Source organism: Apaloderma vittatum, unplaced genomic scaffold, assembly GCF_000703405.1.
Source record: "Apaloderma vittatum isolate BGI_N311 unplaced genomic scaffold, ASM70340v1 scaffold30834, whole genome shotgun sequence".
Taxonomy (NCBI): Eukaryota; Metazoa; Chordata; class Aves; order Trogoniformes; family Trogonidae; genus Apaloderma; species Apaloderma vittatum.
In genome coordinates this window covers 157-19987 of record NW_009713790.1, presented here as the reverse complement: position 1 = coordinate 19987, position 19831 = coordinate 157, and the positions used below count along the sequence as shown (strand labels likewise).

The window sequence follows — 19831 nt, the reverse complement described above, 5'->3', positions numbered from 1 at the left end:
GCAAGTAATAATGCCCTGGTTTATCCTTTAGGGTGGAGAGACAGGTCGAAGACTCACAACAGTACAGGAAAACAAGAACTGCTGAGTGTTGCATGGGATTGCCAAGACTATGAGACTATAAGGCTATGCCATTTAGTGATCTCTGAGCTAGGAGTATTGTTTTCATGTGAATGCGTACACTGAAATGAAGACATGCGGTTGCGCAGGCATTTGTGGGCTTAGCAGAAGGTGAGCGGGTGCTCTGCTCCAGGCAGGGAGCTGAAGCAAGATTTTCTTATAAAAAGGAGTAAAACTCCATCTGTGTAACCAGAGACAAGGCTGCCTCAAGAGAAAAGATTGTTAGTAAACAGCTAAAATAGTTAATCAAACCAAATCCAAAATGAATCATTCATGGTGAGAAGGGACACTTCACAAGAGACAAAACAATGATTAATTAGCAACTGTTAGCACAGTAATTTGGGCATGAAGTAACAGCACTGAAGTAAAATCCTTTTGAATAAACTACATTTAGTAAATGAGTTGGTTGCTGCTTAAAGAGATTTGTATTAAGTGGTGCACAAATAGTAGCATGTTTAGTCTCACAACGATTTTGAAATCATTGTGGGAGAGCAGCAGTGGAGTGGGTTGAGTATTTCACTAGTGGGAGCAGCTGCTGCAGCTGAATGTAGCCAGACCAGCCATGACTAACTGGAATATGGTGATTTCCCTTGGAAATGCTTCTTGCATTGGATTTCTTGACAGTCTCTTCTTTTTCTAAAGTCACCCAGTGGAGTTTACCTTCTGCTGTGAGTAGAAATATATCCTGGTATAATGAAGTTTTAAATGAGGAATACTACATAATACATGGTGATGGTGGAATCGAGTTTTGAATTGTGGGACAGTAGATTTACGAGTAATGTGATTTACCAAAAAGACCAAAAATTGTGGAAAATAATACTTGTCTTTCAAAATTTCTGCAGGATCCTAGAGTTGCAAGAAAGTGGAGATTTGGATGTTCTTAAACAGAAATGGTGGCCACGGATGGGACGTTGTGACCTGAATAGCCATACCAATGCACAGACAGATGGAAAGGCACTCAAGCTTCACAGTTTTGCAGGCGTTTTCTGCATTTTAGCAATAGGCCTTCTTCTTGCATGCTTGGTGGCAGCACTGGAGTTGTGGTGGAACAGCAACCGTTGTCATCAAGAAACACCGAAAGAGGTCCATAACTTTTATTCTTATCACAATTAAAAGTAGAAAGCACAAAAGCAAGAGAGAGCAAGTGGAAGTTGTGGGATTTTAGGTGCTCTCATACAATAAATTTGATTTATTTTGATTTGCCATACTAAGCTTTGCATATAGCTTTTTGGGTGGTTGTTTCTAAACAAATAAAAAAACAAACAAACGTGTCTTTTGTGCACATGGAAGGTGCCAAACTGACAGCCCTGGAGACTAAATTCCTCTATTTGTTTATAGAGCAGATACAGCATGGGCAGCAGCAGTGCAAACTTCCCCACATTGCCCCACCAATGTGCCTCAACCCTGACCTGGAGAGATCACCTTTAGGGGTAAGAGAGTAGTTCAGAAACATGCCCTCAACCTCTCTGCTGTGAGTGACGGGGAGGCCAGTCACGGGCACCCAGTTGTGCCATTGGTGGTAATGTTTTCTCTGATCTGAGACCCCATCCATCAGCTGTGAGAACCATGTCCATCCTGTGCAGGCTGTGCAGCTGCCAGCCAGCTGGTAGCTGTTTTATTCCATGGCTGACCTAGGCTGAGTTTGAAGAGGTACACGAGCAATTAAAAACAAACCAGCTAGTTATTAACCGAATAAGCCATGTTGCCATGACATTATTTAAATGATTCCTTTCTTTTGAAATCGATTTTATTTCTAAAAATAGGAGCCTCCTGAGTAAACCAAACTTTATATGACATTTTACCTAGGAAAATACAGCTGAGAATTTCTTGGTGTATAAGTTTTCTTGCACAGCAGTGAGTAGCATTTAGCAATGCTATGATAGAATAACCGGTCCATACTTGGATCTGTCTCGCATGAAGCCTGCATTTGTTTACATAGATTAAATGTTTAACAAACTAACCTCCTGTAATTTTGGAGACTCTGAGGCATTTCTAGGTGCTTTCATCTTGGAACAGATGTTTGTTACAAGCAAATAACAGCAGCGAGCTGCACTACAGCTGGAAAATAGTACATAGCCCATCAATTCCAATCTATGTTTCTAAGTTGCCAGGAGTACTGCACTAATTGACATACCTATCACCTGCAAGCAATTCTGGCAAATGGGATCTGAAGATATATGTTGCAGTCTGTAATGTTGTGAAATATTTATCAGTAAGATTTCATTCTCCTGAATTCTTGCTTCTCCCATTTGAATTCATCCATCAAGTGCTCGGTGATAAACATCTGTACAGGTTTGTGGGACAAAGCTGCAAAGTCACTTGCCTGTGGCTCCACAGTGCACAACAGTGACAGGGAAATTTTGGTAAAAGGGCTTCCTCCACTTTGCACAATGCAGCACTCTAAAAGCAGGCACAGGGAGAGCACAAATAGGTACTCTTGCTTATAACAAAGCTTTCACATGAAGAGAAGTGCATAGTTAATTGTTCTTTGGTAAACACTACAGCATTTGGTTCTGCTGCTTTGTAGAAGTCACTCCCCTGTAACCCCAAAGGCCTCACCCCACAGCAGAATTGCCAAGGCCTAAACCTGAGCAGAAGATGGTTGTTCATTGCCTGCTCTGAAAGCCTGGCAGGGCAAGGGGCAGGGATGGTGTCTGAAGTGTCCTCACACTGCGTGTGCACAAGCATTTTTCTTGCCCTGGTCCACAGTGCGTTCCCCCTCTATGCTCAGGGACTTGCCTTTGTGTATCTTTGTAGAGTGAGATGAGAATGTGCCCCCAAGGCAGTTTCACATAGGTCAGGTGAAGTAATCAGTCTTTTGTTGCAAGGAGTTTTAAATACTCAGTTTCCATCTCTAACAGAGGTTCTGTCTTCCTGAGTTTAAATGTTTTCTTTTTGCCCATCCTCTTGATCTCTCTTTTTCTAACTATAAGAAAGATTATTATAGATCCCTGCCTGCCCCATCCCATCTTTTCTCCCCTTCCCATCCCTCTCCTTCTCCTCCCCTTTCCCTCCAGTGCACTCTCAATTAGCGTTGCTCCATACATCCCCTTCTGCAGTTTCTGTGGCAAAACATAGAATACTTGTAAGCTTCCATTTTTTAAAGTATGCTGAGGTTACCTGTACCGTGAACCTGTACTTGGACAGATTGGCTGTGTGGGGGACTGGGGCTGGCTCTGCACTCAGAGCACAGCTGGTCCAGGTTAAGGGAGGCAAATTGCAAACAGGCTTAGAACAGGTCGGTGATGTGGGTGCTACTGAGAGAGAGGGAACAGAGTCAGCGGGAGCCCTGGCACAAGAAGGTGTGAAGATTGAATGTGAAAGTGCATGTCCCGAGGAGAGGGCACAGGGATGAGGGTTCAGAGGCTGAGCCGGCCAGGAGGAAAGCGTAAGGAGGGTACACGAGGCAGGCAGGGCGGAACATGAGGAGTCCACAAAAAGGACAACTGGATGCAATGAGGGCTGGGTGACTCGAAGCACGTTTAGATCCAGTTGGAGTGGCCGGAGGGATGGGCAGGGTCCTCAGGGATCCTTGTTTGGACCCTTGACACAGCCACATCGTTTTTACAACCTAAACCCTATTTCCACCGAGAACGCTCACGGATCGGGCCCTATTACATGTGAACTAACACACCAAAAGCTGTCCTGGGGGGGCTGGACCCCATAACACCACTGTGGGTATGTGACCAGCTCGGCCACGGGTAATGGTGTCCGGGCCCGTAGGGGCAGCATGGGGGCACCAGTCACAGAGACTGCAACTCAGGTAAATTAGCATGCAAATGTATCATATAATTCTTGGGAGATAGTGGGCAGCAATGTTTTCTTTATCTACTACTAGTGAGGAGGGATTGAAGCGGGATTGCTGATGGCTGCTGTAATTAAGATAGCAAATCAAGGAGAGGTGGTGTGGATTGGTTAAGATTTTAAGAGAACGTATTTTAAGAGAACCGAGGTTCAAAACTTTGGAAAGGACGGAATTCAGAATGAGGGAAGCATTGAGTCCCAGGAACTCAGCTACTTGAGCCAGGAACAGTGGCTGAGCATTGCTACAGGGACCAAAAGCAAAAAGCAGATTTGATCTCCAGATAGAGCGTATTCGGGATATTTCGTTTCTGTCACTGTGTATTATTCAGCATTTCTACAGCAATAGTCATAATAGAGCTGCAACATGCATAGCATATACAGACCATTAAAATCTGCCTCTTGCCTGCACCTGATACTCCCGCCAAGTTGTTAGTTCAGTAACAGCTGCAAACTTAAGTCGTGCTGCTGATTTTCCTCTACTTTTTGGAAGGCTTTGGCAAAACACTACTGTTGTAATATCACTTGAAAGCTGTGTGAACTGGACTGTCTCCTAGCCATTTTATTCTGTGAAGTGCAGATCTCATGGAGGGTCACAGAAGGGGCTGATTTTCTTGCAGCCTGTGGGGTCACCTCATGAGGCAAAGGACAAGGAGGCAGTGTTTTGCTTCTGTGACTCTGACCCTGTTAGGAACTTTATAAATCCATTGTAGAAAATTACAGTGGATTCAGAACTGAATGAGGAGTTGTCATAACTCGGGGAGTTATGTTGTGTAACATTTCGTCTTTGGTTTGACCCACTTGGTAGGCTGTGTCATGCCACCAACTGCCAACCCAAAAAAATGAGGGATGTTGGGAAGGTGGATGCACAGCTGCTCAGACTGATTTATGACAGGGTTGGGCAGCGATGCAGCTTGCTGGAGAGGGATAGAAAAGATTTTTTTAGAGACTGCCATTTTGTATGTCAAAGGTCTGTGAAATCTGTGGCTGGAAGAATGTGCACAACCTTCATTAGCATCAGAGAAATGTTTTCAGCTGGCATTAAAGTGTTGATATTTTCCAGTTTGTTGTCTTTTCCTCTTCCACTTTGCATTCCTTTGGCTTGTGGAGGTTAGCCTGAGCCAATACATGGGGATGTTCAAGGACTCAGATATCTGCATAGTATAAGTCATAACTCTTAATTGGGTATGAAAAATGTGATGTTGACTATGTAGCTGGGAGGAACAGGAAGCCTGTCTTTTGAAACCTGACAGCATAACTTGGACGTGTCTGATCTACATTTGTAGATACTTTATAGGAAAGGCTACATCAGATGGAGACTACTTCCAACTTTTTACATTGTTCACTTATGAAGAAAATTTGCCCCACTCAATTAAAAAGATAGTATTGTTTCTATCCATTAAATCAGTTCATTAAGATAAACATCCAGGAAATAGGGACTTACTTCACATTCCCCCCCAAAAAGTTGCCATTGGTTCACAATTCTATCATGCAAGGAATAATGAAATTTCTTGCTAGAAGAACGAAGGCTGAGTTGATTTCCTTTTCCAGGATGTCAGTACAAGATATTTTTATTCTATTTGAACCAGATTTATAAAAATGTTTATAATGAGTTCTGCTGTAAAAATCTCTTTTACTTCTTCATTTAATCCCTGTTAGATCAGAGTAACAAAAGAAAGATTAATTCCAACATCAGGAAAAAATTTATAGCTGCAACACAATGTCACATTCTTCTATTAGGACTTAAATTTGTAATTTCTTAGAGTTGGTAAGATATCTAATAATGTTTAAATGCTCCTGTTATTTTCTAATTCAGGAAAATTTACATTTGGTCATTTTTTCAAACCAGATTTTCTGGAATTTATAATCATCCTGTCCTAATTGGTGGTAATACCCAGCCATCCTCTACCCACAGTGAGATTTAGCTAGCTCATACATATATCTCTATGTGTTAAAATCTTGAACTTACACAGCTGCTACTCAGCCTGCAATACTCGTAACTAATCCTTTGCCTTTGATAATATTCAGAAATTTAAGGAGTTGTAAAACAAAAAAGAAAATTAATATTTATTTTGGAATCCCTATTTGTCACTCTATGTCCCTTTCGAATAACTAAGCAATCAGATAAAGTTGTTGAAATCTGGTGCCCTAGAACTTGTGATGTACTGTTCCTCTTGTGGATTATTACTTCTGAGATTTCTTCAGAAGTATTAAGAAAGCACTCCTAGTTCATCCACCTACTATATTCCAAAACAGTGAAAACTTAGAAGCAAATATAAAATATATATTAGTAGAAAGAAAATTGAATTCTTTTATTTTACACTGTGCTCAAGATGTATTCATTAAAAACAATATAATGGGCAATACCACATCAAAGAAAATTCGTCACTTGTACAGGATGATATTTTTGCTAGGAACTGATACTTGTTGCATCTTCCATAAAAAGTGCTATTGATTCACTTTTAATATAGCTCTTGAAACGTTAGAATGATCTCAAAAAGTATTGACTTTCATTATTTCTTAGCTCAGATAATACATATTATGAATCAGAAATGCATTTTCTCTAGACTGGCTGTGCTACTCCTAGCAATGTGAGTTTCTCAGAAACTGTACCCAGTGTGTTTGTGATATTGTAGTGGATGAAGATTTTGGATTTTTACTGGTTGAGGAATAGGATAATTTTACGCTTCCTGAGTTGCTACTCATCATTACCTCATAACTTGTGTCAAATTTATAATTCATTAACAATCATAGTCTTCACAGCTTAGCTAGCAATTTCTTAACTTTACCATACTTCTACAAATCATGTTATTCAATAGATTCTTCACTTCTCTGTTCTTGCTTTTTATTTTTTAATAATTAAAACGGGACAGCAGTTCAGGTACAGTCCAGAGTGGGAACAGACTTTTGTACTACTAGTAATAACAACATCTCACCATTCCTGTTTCCCACTACTCCGAGCTTAATAATGTTTTAAGTGTTATTGAATCTCAAAACATCTAGCAATACTTTCTAGTTCTATAGGATAGTGGGAGGTAGCAAAATTAGTCTAAAAGTTATCACAAATATCTTGGCAGTATGCAGGATGAAAGGAAGACTGTATCTCTGGCCAGGGCAGCCTTGTATGATCTGCCTTAACTTCCCCTGTTTCCATGTTGGATGATATGCAAATTTCAGCCTACCTCAAAAATCCACATTTCCAGCTTTAGCAGCCATGAAAGCTACCCACTAGGACTCTCCCCTGGCATTCGAAGGCTACAAAACTCAGTGTACCTTGGAAGTGGAAGGTACGAGCTAGCAGACAGGAGTCCAAGGGATCAAAATTTGTCACTGCTCAGAATTGTGGTTTGCACCATATTCATCTCACTTTAGTTCTCCAACCAGATACTGTTCCATGGCAATTGAGGCTTCCTTCAGCATGGTGTCAGCAGTGTCATTTTTGATTATTAAAGAGTCTTTTGCTTTCACCATTGTTTTCACTTTTCTTGTCTTTGTCACTTCATTTACCTTGTCTCCTTTGTGGTGTTATCTTTTTATCTGAAAATTTGATTTCCCCTGGGATGGTTTCTTTTTGAGATTGAAAGGAAACATGAGGTCATCAAACTGATATTTTATTTTCCCTTCATTGCACGTCCTCTATATTTTATCTTGTTTTTATTTTAAATTATTTTTTCTGTATTTTTATGACATGTCTGAAATCTTTGTACATTTTTTGCTCAGTTGCATATAAATGATCATTTGTTTGTACCACTGTATTGTATTCTACTTTTCTAAGAATAAATAAAGTTTTTTTGGGGAAAATAAATCATGCAAACACTGGCAAAATAATGCATTTTAATGCCATCTAGAAATTCAGTTTCAAAGTAGCTTTGAATATAATAAACTGAGAAACTTCATTTAACTAGCATTTTTAAATCAGCGAAATGGTATTAGTAATCAGTCATCCCAGAATGCAAAGTTTAATGTTGCTTGGTGATGAAGCATAAGCTGGAAGAATCAGTTAAAAAAAAAAAAAAGGAAGATACACTATATACATTGCCTTGTACAGAGACTGATAATAGCTGGAAGAGCATCTTAACTAACTCAATGTTGGCTTTTTAGATTAGTGAAGAAACAAAATTTTCTCCTTAGATGTCCCTACTAGTGAAGCAGATATTCTGTAATAGCTGGTCACAGAGTCCAATGAGATCAATCAACTCCTGCGATTGATCACCATAGATTTAGGTCAAGGCTCTAACGGATTTAAAAGTGACGTGTCATCCCTGTGATTAATGACACTGGGCCCAGGCTTCTGCTACCCAAAGCAGCGTTGAAGCATTCAAGTTTGGTTTCAGCATATTTCCCTAGCTGCAAGAAAGGGATTTTTGTGTTTGGTTTAATTTTTCACTCAGTCGTGTAAAAATACTCTGCTAATGGGATTCTTAGGGATATAACCTGGATTTACTTGGCATGAACCTTAGTGGAGGAAAGAAAAAATTTAACAGAAATAAGCTTAAAAAATGGATGTTGCCATGCAGGGAAGTTAGAAAGAAACAAGCAGTTTAAAGTTCCAGTTTGGAATGAATTTATGTATTTACTTAAGTTGCATTACATCACCTGTCACAGAGAACTTCTGTGGCTACTCATGTGCTTAGCACGAGCTTATGTATTTTACTGAATTGGAGCCTTAATGTGTCAGATTCTTTTAGATTCTTCACACAGTGTTTACAGAGCTAATGTTTGTATATTTTATCTCAGCCTAAAGTAGTACTTTAAAGTTGTTTTTTTGAGGAGGGGGTTGAATGTTCAGTAACAACAAAATCAGTAAAATCTTAAAATAAAAAAAGTAAAATATGACTGTTTTCTCAACATTTATTTTACATTTTTTGTGGTTTGTGAAGTGTCTTAGCCCTTGATCTAACTAAGCATTTAAACACGTACATAAAATTTTATTGAATAAGAGCTTGATCCTGATCTCACCCAGGTTGCCAGAACAGTTCCATTCATTTTAGCAACGTAGAGCCAAACTACAGTTGCTTTGAAACCAACATGCATAAAGCATTAACTGGAAGTTACATGTGTATTGAAGTGATTTGCTGAAGGTTGAATTTACTATAGAGTAGTATTAGCAAGCAATTTATGAATCTATTTATCCATTAAATTTAAATAATTTTATAATACCTGAAATAACCTTTGCTCAATATTAGCAATATGAAGGAATCACAGGTGCTATTGTGGAAAAGGAATCACAGGTAGTATATTGTGAAAAATATTTATTAAAAAAATTATTTGATGATTAGGTTATGATTTTCGGTAAGTTCAGAACCGTATTTGTAAGCACATGTATAGAAGAGACCTTCTTGGACTTACTGAAGATAACAAGTGTCAAATACTTCTTCAGAAGTATTCAATATCCAAGAGTTCTCTTCTGGGAAACTGGTGGCTGGATTTTTATTATGCTGAGCTATTTTAATGATTTGACTGTCCATGTATTTTCTCATGTCAAGATACGAGCTTGGGCATTTTCCAAAATATAGCCCTGAATGAGAGTGCAGAAACCTTTTCAAAATTCAGTTTTTAATTAAGACATTTGTGGCTAATAGTCAAGAGTAGGAGTTTCCTAAGCTTTCACATAGCTGGAGGAGAGAGGAGAGGCTTTGCAAGGCAACTATCGGTGGACGTCAAACAGGTTCTAGAAGCAACTCCTTCTGTCTCATGTACCAAATCTGTCTTGTACTCCTGGAAATAATAGGAAAAATCTGAAACTCTTGAGGTTTAGATTTGACTAGGCTGGAACGGTGAAGAAGGATGATGACAGAACAATCTGTTAATGCCTGATGCTCCAGTAGAGTAAATCAGACTGTTAAAGGGTAGCAGTGCTTTGCTTTGAGCTTGATAGAGTGAAAAATCACATCCCTTATGGATTAGATAATGATTTAGGATTTAAAAGCTGTGTAAAGTAATGTAAAGAATCCATTAGTTTTTAGTGAGTTTTGGAACAGAACCATCATGAATTTAATCTTTACTTCATAAAAGAGTAATCTGTCTCCTCACAGGATCATTTTAGATGTAGTTGAATTCTGAAAGCACCACCCTCTTCAGGGCCATCCTCTTTGGATGCAGTGGCTAGAATTTGCTATTTCAAACCAGAAATACAAGAAGTAATAAGTATATGTTTGTTAAAAAGAGTGACATATTAATTACATAATTAGCCTCAATATCTTGATCCTTTTTTTTCTCCCCACGTCTTCTTTTCCCTTTCTATCTGGAGATGGCCACTGGTGTGAGGTTGGGCCTCAGAAGCATGGTGAGAATTTATAATAAACATACAGATAATTGGTTTGTTGTTGAAAATGCCTGCACAGATGAATCCTTGCTAGTTCTCTTCTCATCTTTACCTCTTCCTGGAACTCCCCTTGAACCCAACTTTTGTGTTGTTGGAAATGCCTGCAACTACGATATATGCAGTGTGTGCACTACAGGTTTCTCCATGTGCAAGTTCTCCTTTCTCCTAAAAGAGTTCCTTTACAGAGACATTGGCATGCTTATCAACCAGCACTCACTCCATACTGCATTTTGCTGCTTGCTTGCTTTGAAAAATGTTTCTTTGCATTCTCTTACTGTCCTGTTCATTTTTAACCTCATGAAAACTGTGGAAACATCTGTATAATGTGAACCAGTCCTTCGTTTTTCTTTGTAGTTGAGTTACCAGCTCCTAATGCTTGTGAACCAAGGTTGGTAAGAATTTTAAAGCTTGAATACCTCAGCATGAGGCTGAATGTTCCTTTTTGTCCTGAGTTAAAAATGAGGATGCTGTCACAGCCACTTACCTTGTGGGTTTGACTCTGCTGTTGGTTGTGAGGACTAGGTAGTGTTTCACTGTGATTACACTTAGTTAATGGATTGTGATGAATGTGGGAGCAGATCACTGCAAGAAACTGTGAGCTACCTGCTGTCACCCAATGTGTGATGCTTGTCCTGTTGGTGCTGTCCACTGCATATTTATTCACACAGTGCCTTAGTGTGTGGGTGCAACTGAAGAAAGAAAAGAAATAAAACCAAAGACAGATGTTTAGCTGGTTTAAATTGGTGTGAATCATCAGCTTTGAAGGCCTGGTGGGGACCTTATTGTCCAGGACATTTCTGGACAAGGCTCACGGGTACGAATCATGGGACAGTTACAGACATCTTAAGAGTTGGATCTCTGCCTAGATGTGATTTCAGGTTGGATAAATCCAACCTGGGTAAGCAGGGCGACGTGACTATGGGAAGGTACGGACTGCTTTCTGAAGCTCCTCACTGCTTACAGCAATTTTGTGGCAAGTCACTGTTACCTGTGTGGCCTCTAGGTTTTTGGAATAGTTTCTTACTTTCACCAATTATAGATATTTTCTAGCTGTGGGTAGGTGGAGATAAACTCTGGCAAAGTATTTGAAACAATTTTTTATCACGTCAACATCATCTTTGCAGTATTCTGTTATCTCTCACTTCTTTTCAGGTTTACTTATAAGGGAAAAGAATATTAATGTCTCTTCATAACGGAGTTTCAGCTCTCTGGTGAAGGAGGGCATCACCTAGTGAATATGGTGGCATCTTGTACATAATATTTTATGAAATTTGTTTCTTTGAAGATGATTACACATTAAATGAAATTAATATATTTCAAAATTATTTTATTTCTTTTATCCTTTCAAGTGGATAATGGTCCTCAAGGGGACCTCAACTGATGCCAGTCTCAGTGCATTCTTCTAGCAGCTGTTTTATGGATGATAGCTTAGTTAATTGCTAATTTAAAATACATGGTATAGTTTCCACTTACATAAGCAGAAGCTTGATTGCAGAGTTGGGCCTATTTATAAAAGTAGTTTTTCAAGTAGACTCTTGAGATGCACCTGTACTTATTTCTAATAAGTTACAGTTACGGTCAAACTGGTATCTAGCAGAGTACCCTCAGAAACCACTCAGCAAATTTTAGGAAACATTAAGTGCTATTTGAGTAGGTCAGTTGCCTGTGTTAAATTAAATTAATGACAGCAAACATACATCATCGCTGCATCTGTTTACACATCTCTCTGCATCTCACTGCATTGTCGACTACAGAGTCATATTAACAAAGGGTTATTTGTATTAATATAACACCTTACTGTGTTGTCATTGTTTTGCAGCACATCTATTACATATATCATCACTGCTTTTTCTTCTCAAGCAAGCCAATTGCATCTGGTTTGCCACTCTGTCAGAGCCTCCTGGAATAAATTAAAATTACAGCTTTTATATATGCAGTAGCTGTAGCTGAAAATAATGATAATGACCCTGAGTGAATACAGAATTTCAAAATAATCTTTAATGTACATATGCAGAGCTGCTGCTTCTTCATTGCTCCTTAACGAGCTAAACGTTTGAGTTCATGATGTCTGAAACCCCACAGACAGAAGCTGGTAGCTGGATGGAGCTGTGGGTTTTGATGCTGAGCTAAGAAGAGAATAGCCTGTGGGTACCTGAACATGGAAACTTTGCCGTTTCAGTTTTATTTCTCTGCTTTTTTTTGGTCAGTTGTGTGGTATTTGTGTCTGTGCATGGAAGAGCCTCTGAGACTTCTTTTTCTGCCTGGCTGGGTACACGTGTATCTGCCATCATCTATGACTCATGACCCCTGACACTTTTTTTTTAAAAAATGTGTATGGGTTAAGAGGTGATTTATATGGTTGGTAGATGGACTGGCATGTAACCTGGTCAAGGTCAGAAGAGGAAATGTCTGTCTGAGCCTGGGGCTTGACTCAAATTTTGAATCACAGTACTAATCACAAAATTGTCTTGCCTTTTTTTTTTAAATAGGTCTTTCATAGAATGAAAATGTAATATTAACATTTATGTCTTGATTTCATTCTGTCACCAGAAGATAATCCTTGATATTGTCACCGAAGACAGAAACAAGCAAACAAACCAGAAATGTACTGTAATTGATAATTAAGACTATGTTACTTTAAAAGCATTATTTTCTGCATATCTCCTGAGGCTTATTAAGAACTGCATTAACAGGCTTTTAATACTTGGCACAGTTATCAGCATCTGACCAGGATATACTGATGCATTCGTAAGAGTCCCGTGGTGTATGTGCCTGTCTGGCCATGTTGGCTAAGATTCTGAATTTTTAGTGCTTGATATTTAGGATCAGGACGATCATTCTTTTTCTTTTCCTTCTAGTTTGGTGAGGGCTTATTTGCATGTGTAGCATGCGGATGCAGCTTACCAGAGTTTTTGCTATAGTTTTAGCCTCAAATTTCTGCATATATTCAGCCTTCTTTTTTGGCCTAACTGAAACTGCCTCATCAGCTTGTAACATTTTTATCTCTTAGAGTGGCTTCTCCTGAACTTTGTGATAAGATCAGAGAAATCATGAGTAAGAAAAAGAGACCACATTAGTGTCTTTAATAAAAATATTTTTCTCAAAAATCTTCCCCTTGGAAAATCCTAGCCATTGCAAGCCTGGCAGCTGAACAGTATTACCTTTGAATTAACTTTATTGAGAGTGATGTAGGCAATTTCTTGAAAACATCATCTAGTAGCTCCTTTCCAACACTCGTTGAGATGTTTCTCAAATTTGATAGTTAACTGATTCCAAACGACTCAAGTATTTTCACTTCTTACAATCTGACTGCCCACATGCTTTCATTAGAGCCCACTGTCAAAAGTCACAGCAAATAAGCCAGAAGAAAATGTCGATTACTCTGTGAATCATCTTTTCTGCACTTATGTCTTGCCATAGTTTCTTTCCACATGATAAGGCCAAACTTGCTTAGTCTTGAAAGGGAGTAATAGTTTCTTGCAGGTATGGCTGTGCAGAGCTATTTGTTTCCAGATAATTCTGCCGAGCATCCCTTAAATTCACACCAGTGGTTGCCACGATTTGCTCCCGCTGTCAGTCATAGCCTATTGAACCCATTACTCATGATCAAGTGCTTGGGATGTATCAGAAGCATGCCCTTCATTCACCCTTCCAGAACTCAAACTCATTGGCGAAGAATGACATTTAAATTGGTATTTATGAATAAGATAATTTCCTGACCAGAAACAATGTTTATGTAGCTGTTTTCCTTAAACTTGAGGAGGATAAGCCTGTGTCTATAATTCATTTTCCTTGCACGTGATATTTTTCCTTCCTTTTACTGATTAATTCCTTCAACTGATCTATTTGGAGTACAACATTAATATTAAAAATAGAATTATGAAGATAGCAGAGGAAAAATATTTGATCTCCTTCTGGCAACACAAGTGTATGCATTTATCCAGTGTAGCTATATATGAAAAGTAGAGTCAGCATGAAGTGCCTGAGATGTGACATATTTATAATAGTAACCAAGTTTTACACATTCAGTACAAAAAAAATAAAAAGACGGAGGTTGTGGAGTCTCCGTCTCTGAAGGCATTCAAAAACTCATCTGGATGCATTCCTGTGTGACCTCCCCTTGGGGATCCTGTTCTGGCAGGGGGGCTGGACTAGATGATCTTTCAAGGTCCTTTCCAACCCCTGACATTCTGTGATTCTGTGAAACCTTCACAGATACTGAAATGTTAAGTTTGGAGCTCATTCGTCTAACCCTGGAACAGAGCTAGCTCATCCTAAGTAGAACTGAATCCAGAAGCCCGTATGAAGAGAAGCACTAAGGCTTTCTCTGAGGGGCTTTCCTTTGGGTAAGGGAGGTCTCTGTGCTAGAGAACTGGCACACCATCCTCCACCATGGCTCCTGTTTTTAAAACCCAGCTGCCAGATACCCTGCCTCTGCTATTCTCTAGCTCCAAGCCTCAGTTTATTAATTGATAGTAATTTATTAATTTTAATTTGTTAACTTTGTCGTACAGAAACACAAAGCTAGAGAACAGTTAGCAGCATCCAAAAGCTTGAAAATCATTTGCAATGCTACATTACCGTTTCACAGTTAAGGTGACAAAGCCTCAGGAAATGAAAAAAATAATGCAACTAGGTGCTTAAAATTTATAACAAATTGCTTATATTTAATGAGAATTCTGGAACTAAGAATGTAGAGAAACACTGAGCTGACAAGGGAGCAAAACACCTTAACTATTAAGATTTGTTTTTTCTGGCTTTATTACCATTTAACTCTTTTTCCATATACCTTGGTTTTTTTCAGTAGCATATACTTTGTTACCGAATTTTCCAGGAGAATGATAAAGGAAAAGAAAGATCAAGTTTACAGAATTTACCGATTCAGAAAACTTAGTTTGTCAGATAAATATATCCCACAACCTTCAGTTCTGGAGTTCTTCAGATTCAAGGCAGTCTTCTAGTATGTAACAAGAAACTAATCTTTCCTAGGATTTCTAATTTTTATCCTAGTTTTTTTTTTCTTTTTAAAGCATTTGAAAAATGATTCATTCAGCATTAAGATAATTTCATACAAAGCTTGACATTTAGTTATTTAGCTGCTCTTCATCTAGTAAGACAAAGGAAAGAACCTTTAAAAATACATTTTTATTATTCTCCAGAGACACAGTTGTTTTTTTTAACCTTTACAAACATTTTAACAACAAAAAGAAGAAATAGTGTGAACTTCTGGGCTCTTGGAAGCCTTTAAAAAGTTTTCTCAGATCTTAATAAGGCCAGGTCCTTAATGCTGAAGGAGTTAGAAGCAGGCAAATGAAATCCTCACCCCTACTTCTTTAAAAAAATCCCAAGCATTTACTTCTCTACTTACTTTATAAAGTGTTCTGCTGTAGGTTAAATGTGATGTCTGTGTGCAGGAATTAAGTTTTTCTGACGATGAAAGCTTTAGCACAGTGAAGCAACCGCTAATCCACATTTTTCTGAGATACGCTGTCCCAGGGCTGGACTGTGCATGGCAGCAGAAAAGAGGGCAATCCGAGTAGGTCAGTCGAGGGAAACACTCCAAGCAAGGTGATCCTTAATAACCCCACTGATCTGGAGCAGGAGGTGTCTGTTAAGAGCATCCGATCTATGGCTCTTCTTGTTTACATCTTAAAAGAGCTAAGCTAAATCTATAACCAGGATTAATAAATCTGTAGAATTTTATGGTCTTTTATGCACAGATGCTCCAAATTAAGAGCACACTTCATTCACAAATATATTTTTCTTCTGCCAACAGTTAATGACTGAATGTTGCAGATATTGAAACTCCACCTTTCTCTGTTTTTCCCTTAGCTTGGCTGGTTATCCTGGTCACATTATATTTTTTTCCCATAGCAGAGCAGGATGGAATGCGCCGAGGATGTGCTTGCAATCAAAAAATATGAAAACAAGTAAATTGGTGGTGTGAAACGCTCTTAAGAAGACATTAGTATTTGACAAAGGCTGAGAAAAATGCAAATGAGTCATGGACATTTCTCCAAAGCCTTATGTAGGAAAATTTGTTCTAGTATTTGCTCTTTTCTAACCAAAGCTTTCTACTTTTTTCGTATTTTGTAGTAGGGGCTTAGCAAGAATATAGGTCCCAGATATCTAGAATGCCTACAAAGGTGTCTAAATCAAAGCTAGCAGCACGTTTGAGAAGATAAAGGGTACCTGAAGAAGCATTATATAATGGGCTTCTGGGAGTTAGCTTCTTTAGATACAAGTATCATCATCTGTGATGGTAGCTGAAGTTTTCAGGAAGCTTTCATGAGCACGCAGCTGAGGAGAACACAGCAGTACCCAGCGGGATGTCTCTGCAGAAGAAACTCACCCATAGAGGTTGAACCCTTACTCCTAACCGGGGATAATATAAGAACGCTTCTCATGCTTGCCCCCAGTCAATAGTTTTACTTCAAGAAATTGAAATAAATGAAATTGTGAATTGAATCCATGTAGTCCTCAGGCTACTGGAACACAAATCCTCAATTTACCTAGCTGCAGGGTTTATGAAGGAGCCTCTGTGTTAGCATTAGCTTGGTGCATTTTCTGTCTTGTTGAATGAAGAGCCTGACAGGTCAGATGTGGCTGCTGGCAAGAGGGACTTAACACAGCTACGCAGCTTATCTGATCAGGTATCGTGTGGTCACCTTCTGCCACGCAAGTTTAGTTTTTTACTTACTGTCCATTGATTTTCTCCAACTTAAAACGATCTGATTAAAGGATTTGGATGAAAAAGGAATATTTTTAAAAAGAAAACAACAGTTTCCCCCAGATTTCTAGGAGCTTCACTGGAGTTTTAGTGGATTTGTGATCTAAATGAAATAAGAATTAATTATCTACTGATTAACAAAGGAGGTGTAATGTGCAGCTCAGCCTATAGTTGATGAACAGTTGTGCTCCAACTAAAATCAGCAGGGATTTAGCCTAAGCTAAAGACACGGGTTTGGGTTCATCACCATGTAACACTAACTCATTTTCAAATCTATGCAAAGATCAGCAAATCCAACAGTTCTCTACTAATATAGAATTGGTGTTAAATCACAAGGTTAAAGTCAGATCTGTGGTTGACATTGACTGGAATCAGGAGCTTTGGAGTTGACTTGTCAATTTACAGGTGAAAGCCAAGTTGTGTAGCAGTGGATACCACTGGAGTAGTATTGTAATTCTCTGTACTCCACCTAAACACCAGTGACAAAAGATCCTAAAGAGGGGGTGGCAGCGGCACCTTATACTTCTCTATTCACAGAGCCTGGTTTTTAGTATTAATCAGAGCATCTGTTAAACTGCTGATTTAACCAATATTTAAGCATGCATCGGTCTGTGGTCATCAGGGATTATTGGAACACAAAAGTTTTGGGTACTCCTACTTCTTAGACTGGAATCTTGCTGGCTGCCTAGTGAAATTACAGTATAGGGAATTTCTCCAGCTCCAGGCTTGCTGGGCTTTTATAGAAGCTTTGCTGCTAGTCTGCTGTATGTTCCACTTGCATCAAATAACAAAACTGCAGATCATAGCTGGGCTTTTTGAAATATAAAGAAATGATGTAATGCCTTTTTATTGGCAATACAATGCTAGCTATTAAAATTCAGTCATATGGCATCCCAGGTGGATGACGTTACCCTCCTAGTTTGTTGCTTTCCAATTCGAGCACCCTGAATGCTGTGCTGGGGTGATAAACAGCCCATTGTAGGTCTCTGCTGCTTCAGGGTTTAAAGACAACTTCCTCTGCCATATTTCCTCATGGAAGCTAAAACATGTTGAGTAAGATGTCCTGAAAATCCTCTGAAGAAACTGCTCCTGGAGCCTTAGGCAACACATTCTGAGAAGGTGCTGATGCGTTTTCTAAAGACCAGCTTTATTTTCCCAAGCTCTGACCACAGACAAACTTTTATCAGATAACATGTCAAGATGCCAGACAGCTTAGAGTTGGTCACAGAACTGTTCAAAACACAAATGAGTGGTCCCCTCCCCATGGCTCTCCACGCAGGTCTCTCTTAGTGCTGTTCTAGTAGGTCTCTAGTCTGTGCCACGTGGGTGGCCCAGGGCTTCCTTCTGGGAAGAAAAGACATCTTCACCAGCACAATCCCTGGCCAGTAGATTTTGGCACTACTCTGGAGTCAGCTAGGCTGTGCACAGTGCTTTACTGCTATGTTCCATAGAAAATGCACTGCAGCTGTTTGAGACTGTGGTGAGCCGTCTTGTGGTTGCAAGGTGGCAAGCTGCTCACTGGAGTTTGGAGTACGTCTTGTTTGCCTGCCATATCCTTTTTTTCTGGGCTCGTGCAAGGTGAGTTTGTGGTAGTCCCTGCTGCCAACTCCTGTTATCTGAACCAGAACCATCGGTTGACCTTGGAGCCATCGCAATATGTGATTGACCACATGAGGGGCTTTTGCAGACTGAGGTTGAGTTGGTGTTTTCAGCTGGAGATGAGGGGCAGACCTCAGTGTTCTGCATAGACACAGGTGATGAAATGGAAGGGATGTAGTGAGTGAATATCCACTCCTGTCATGCAGAGGAAGTGGAATGGGGCCGGATGGGACTGGAGATTGCATTTGGACTGATTTCTGGTTTCTTCCTCACTAGGACAAAGAAGTGAACCTGGAGCAGGTCCATAGACGCATGAACAGTTTAATTGATGAAGACATAGCCCACAAGCAAATCTCTCCAGCGTCCATTGAAATCTCAGCCTTGGAGATTGGTGGCATGCAGCCAGCTCAGACCCTGGAGCCGGTACGCGAATACCAGAACACGCAACTTTCTGTCACCACCTTTTTACCAGAACAGACAACTCATGGTGCCAGCAGAACACTCACAGCTGCCTCTGGCAGCGCCCCCCCCCTGCCGCTGCCCCTGAGCAGCTCAGCCACCATGCCCTCCATACAGTGTAAACACAGGTCACCAAATGGAGGACTATTTCGTCAGAGTCCAGTGAAAACCCCAATCCCAATGTCATTTCAGTCTGTGCCGGGGGGAGTCATTCCAGAAGCAATGGAGTCCTCGCATGGAACATCCATATGAAGAAAACAAACAGTAAAACAACCAGCAGAGCTTTTTAATACAAAATTTAAAAGAAACAAAAAAAAAAAACACAACAAAACAAACTCTTACATTTTTCTTGTATATACTTGTAAATAATGAAAGAATGAAGTGGGGTAAAAGTGTATTTTGAATATTCCCAATTTTCGAAGTCAGTAAAAAAGAACAAAAAAAACAAACAAAAATGTATGAATGACTTTGTAAATTTTGTTCTATATGAATAAAAAGGCAAACTACTTGTGATCGTTCTCAAGTGCCAAAGAAGACCAGTTACTGGGACTGAGGGCCGTACTTTTTCTTTCCGTGGATTTCAACATTTATTCCCTTACTGTTCTTTTTTAAGAGAAAAAATTTATCTGTTTCTTGCTAGAAAAGATCACCATGCTAAAATCTCTCCTTTCCCTAGAACCCTATTTTATAGTCGATGGCAATTCACTCAGAGAATTTAACAGCTGGTATTAGTATAGCAGTAACAAATGTTTTAAGTGTGAATTATAACTAAAATCCAACAAACATTTTTTTTTATCAAG

General features: G+C 39.3%; 1 protein-coding gene across 1 annotated transcript in view; it reads left to right on the top strand.

Moving 5' to 3' along the window:
• Positions 1-19283, top strand: part of GRID1 (glutamate receptor, ionotropic, delta 1) — a gene marked incomplete at its 5' end in the record, with an annotated part of 95748 nt that extends 76465 nt beyond the window's left edge. The window contains 3 exons of the mRNA XM_009868504.1: positions 960-1200; positions 5470-5472; positions 18849-19283. Coding sequence (XP_009866806.1) covers positions 960-1200; positions 5470-5472; positions 18849-19283 — 679 coding nt within the window. The remainder of the gene's footprint in view (positions 1-959; positions 1201-5469; positions 5473-18848) is intronic.
• Between the last annotated feature and the right edge of the window lie 548 nt (positions 19284-19831).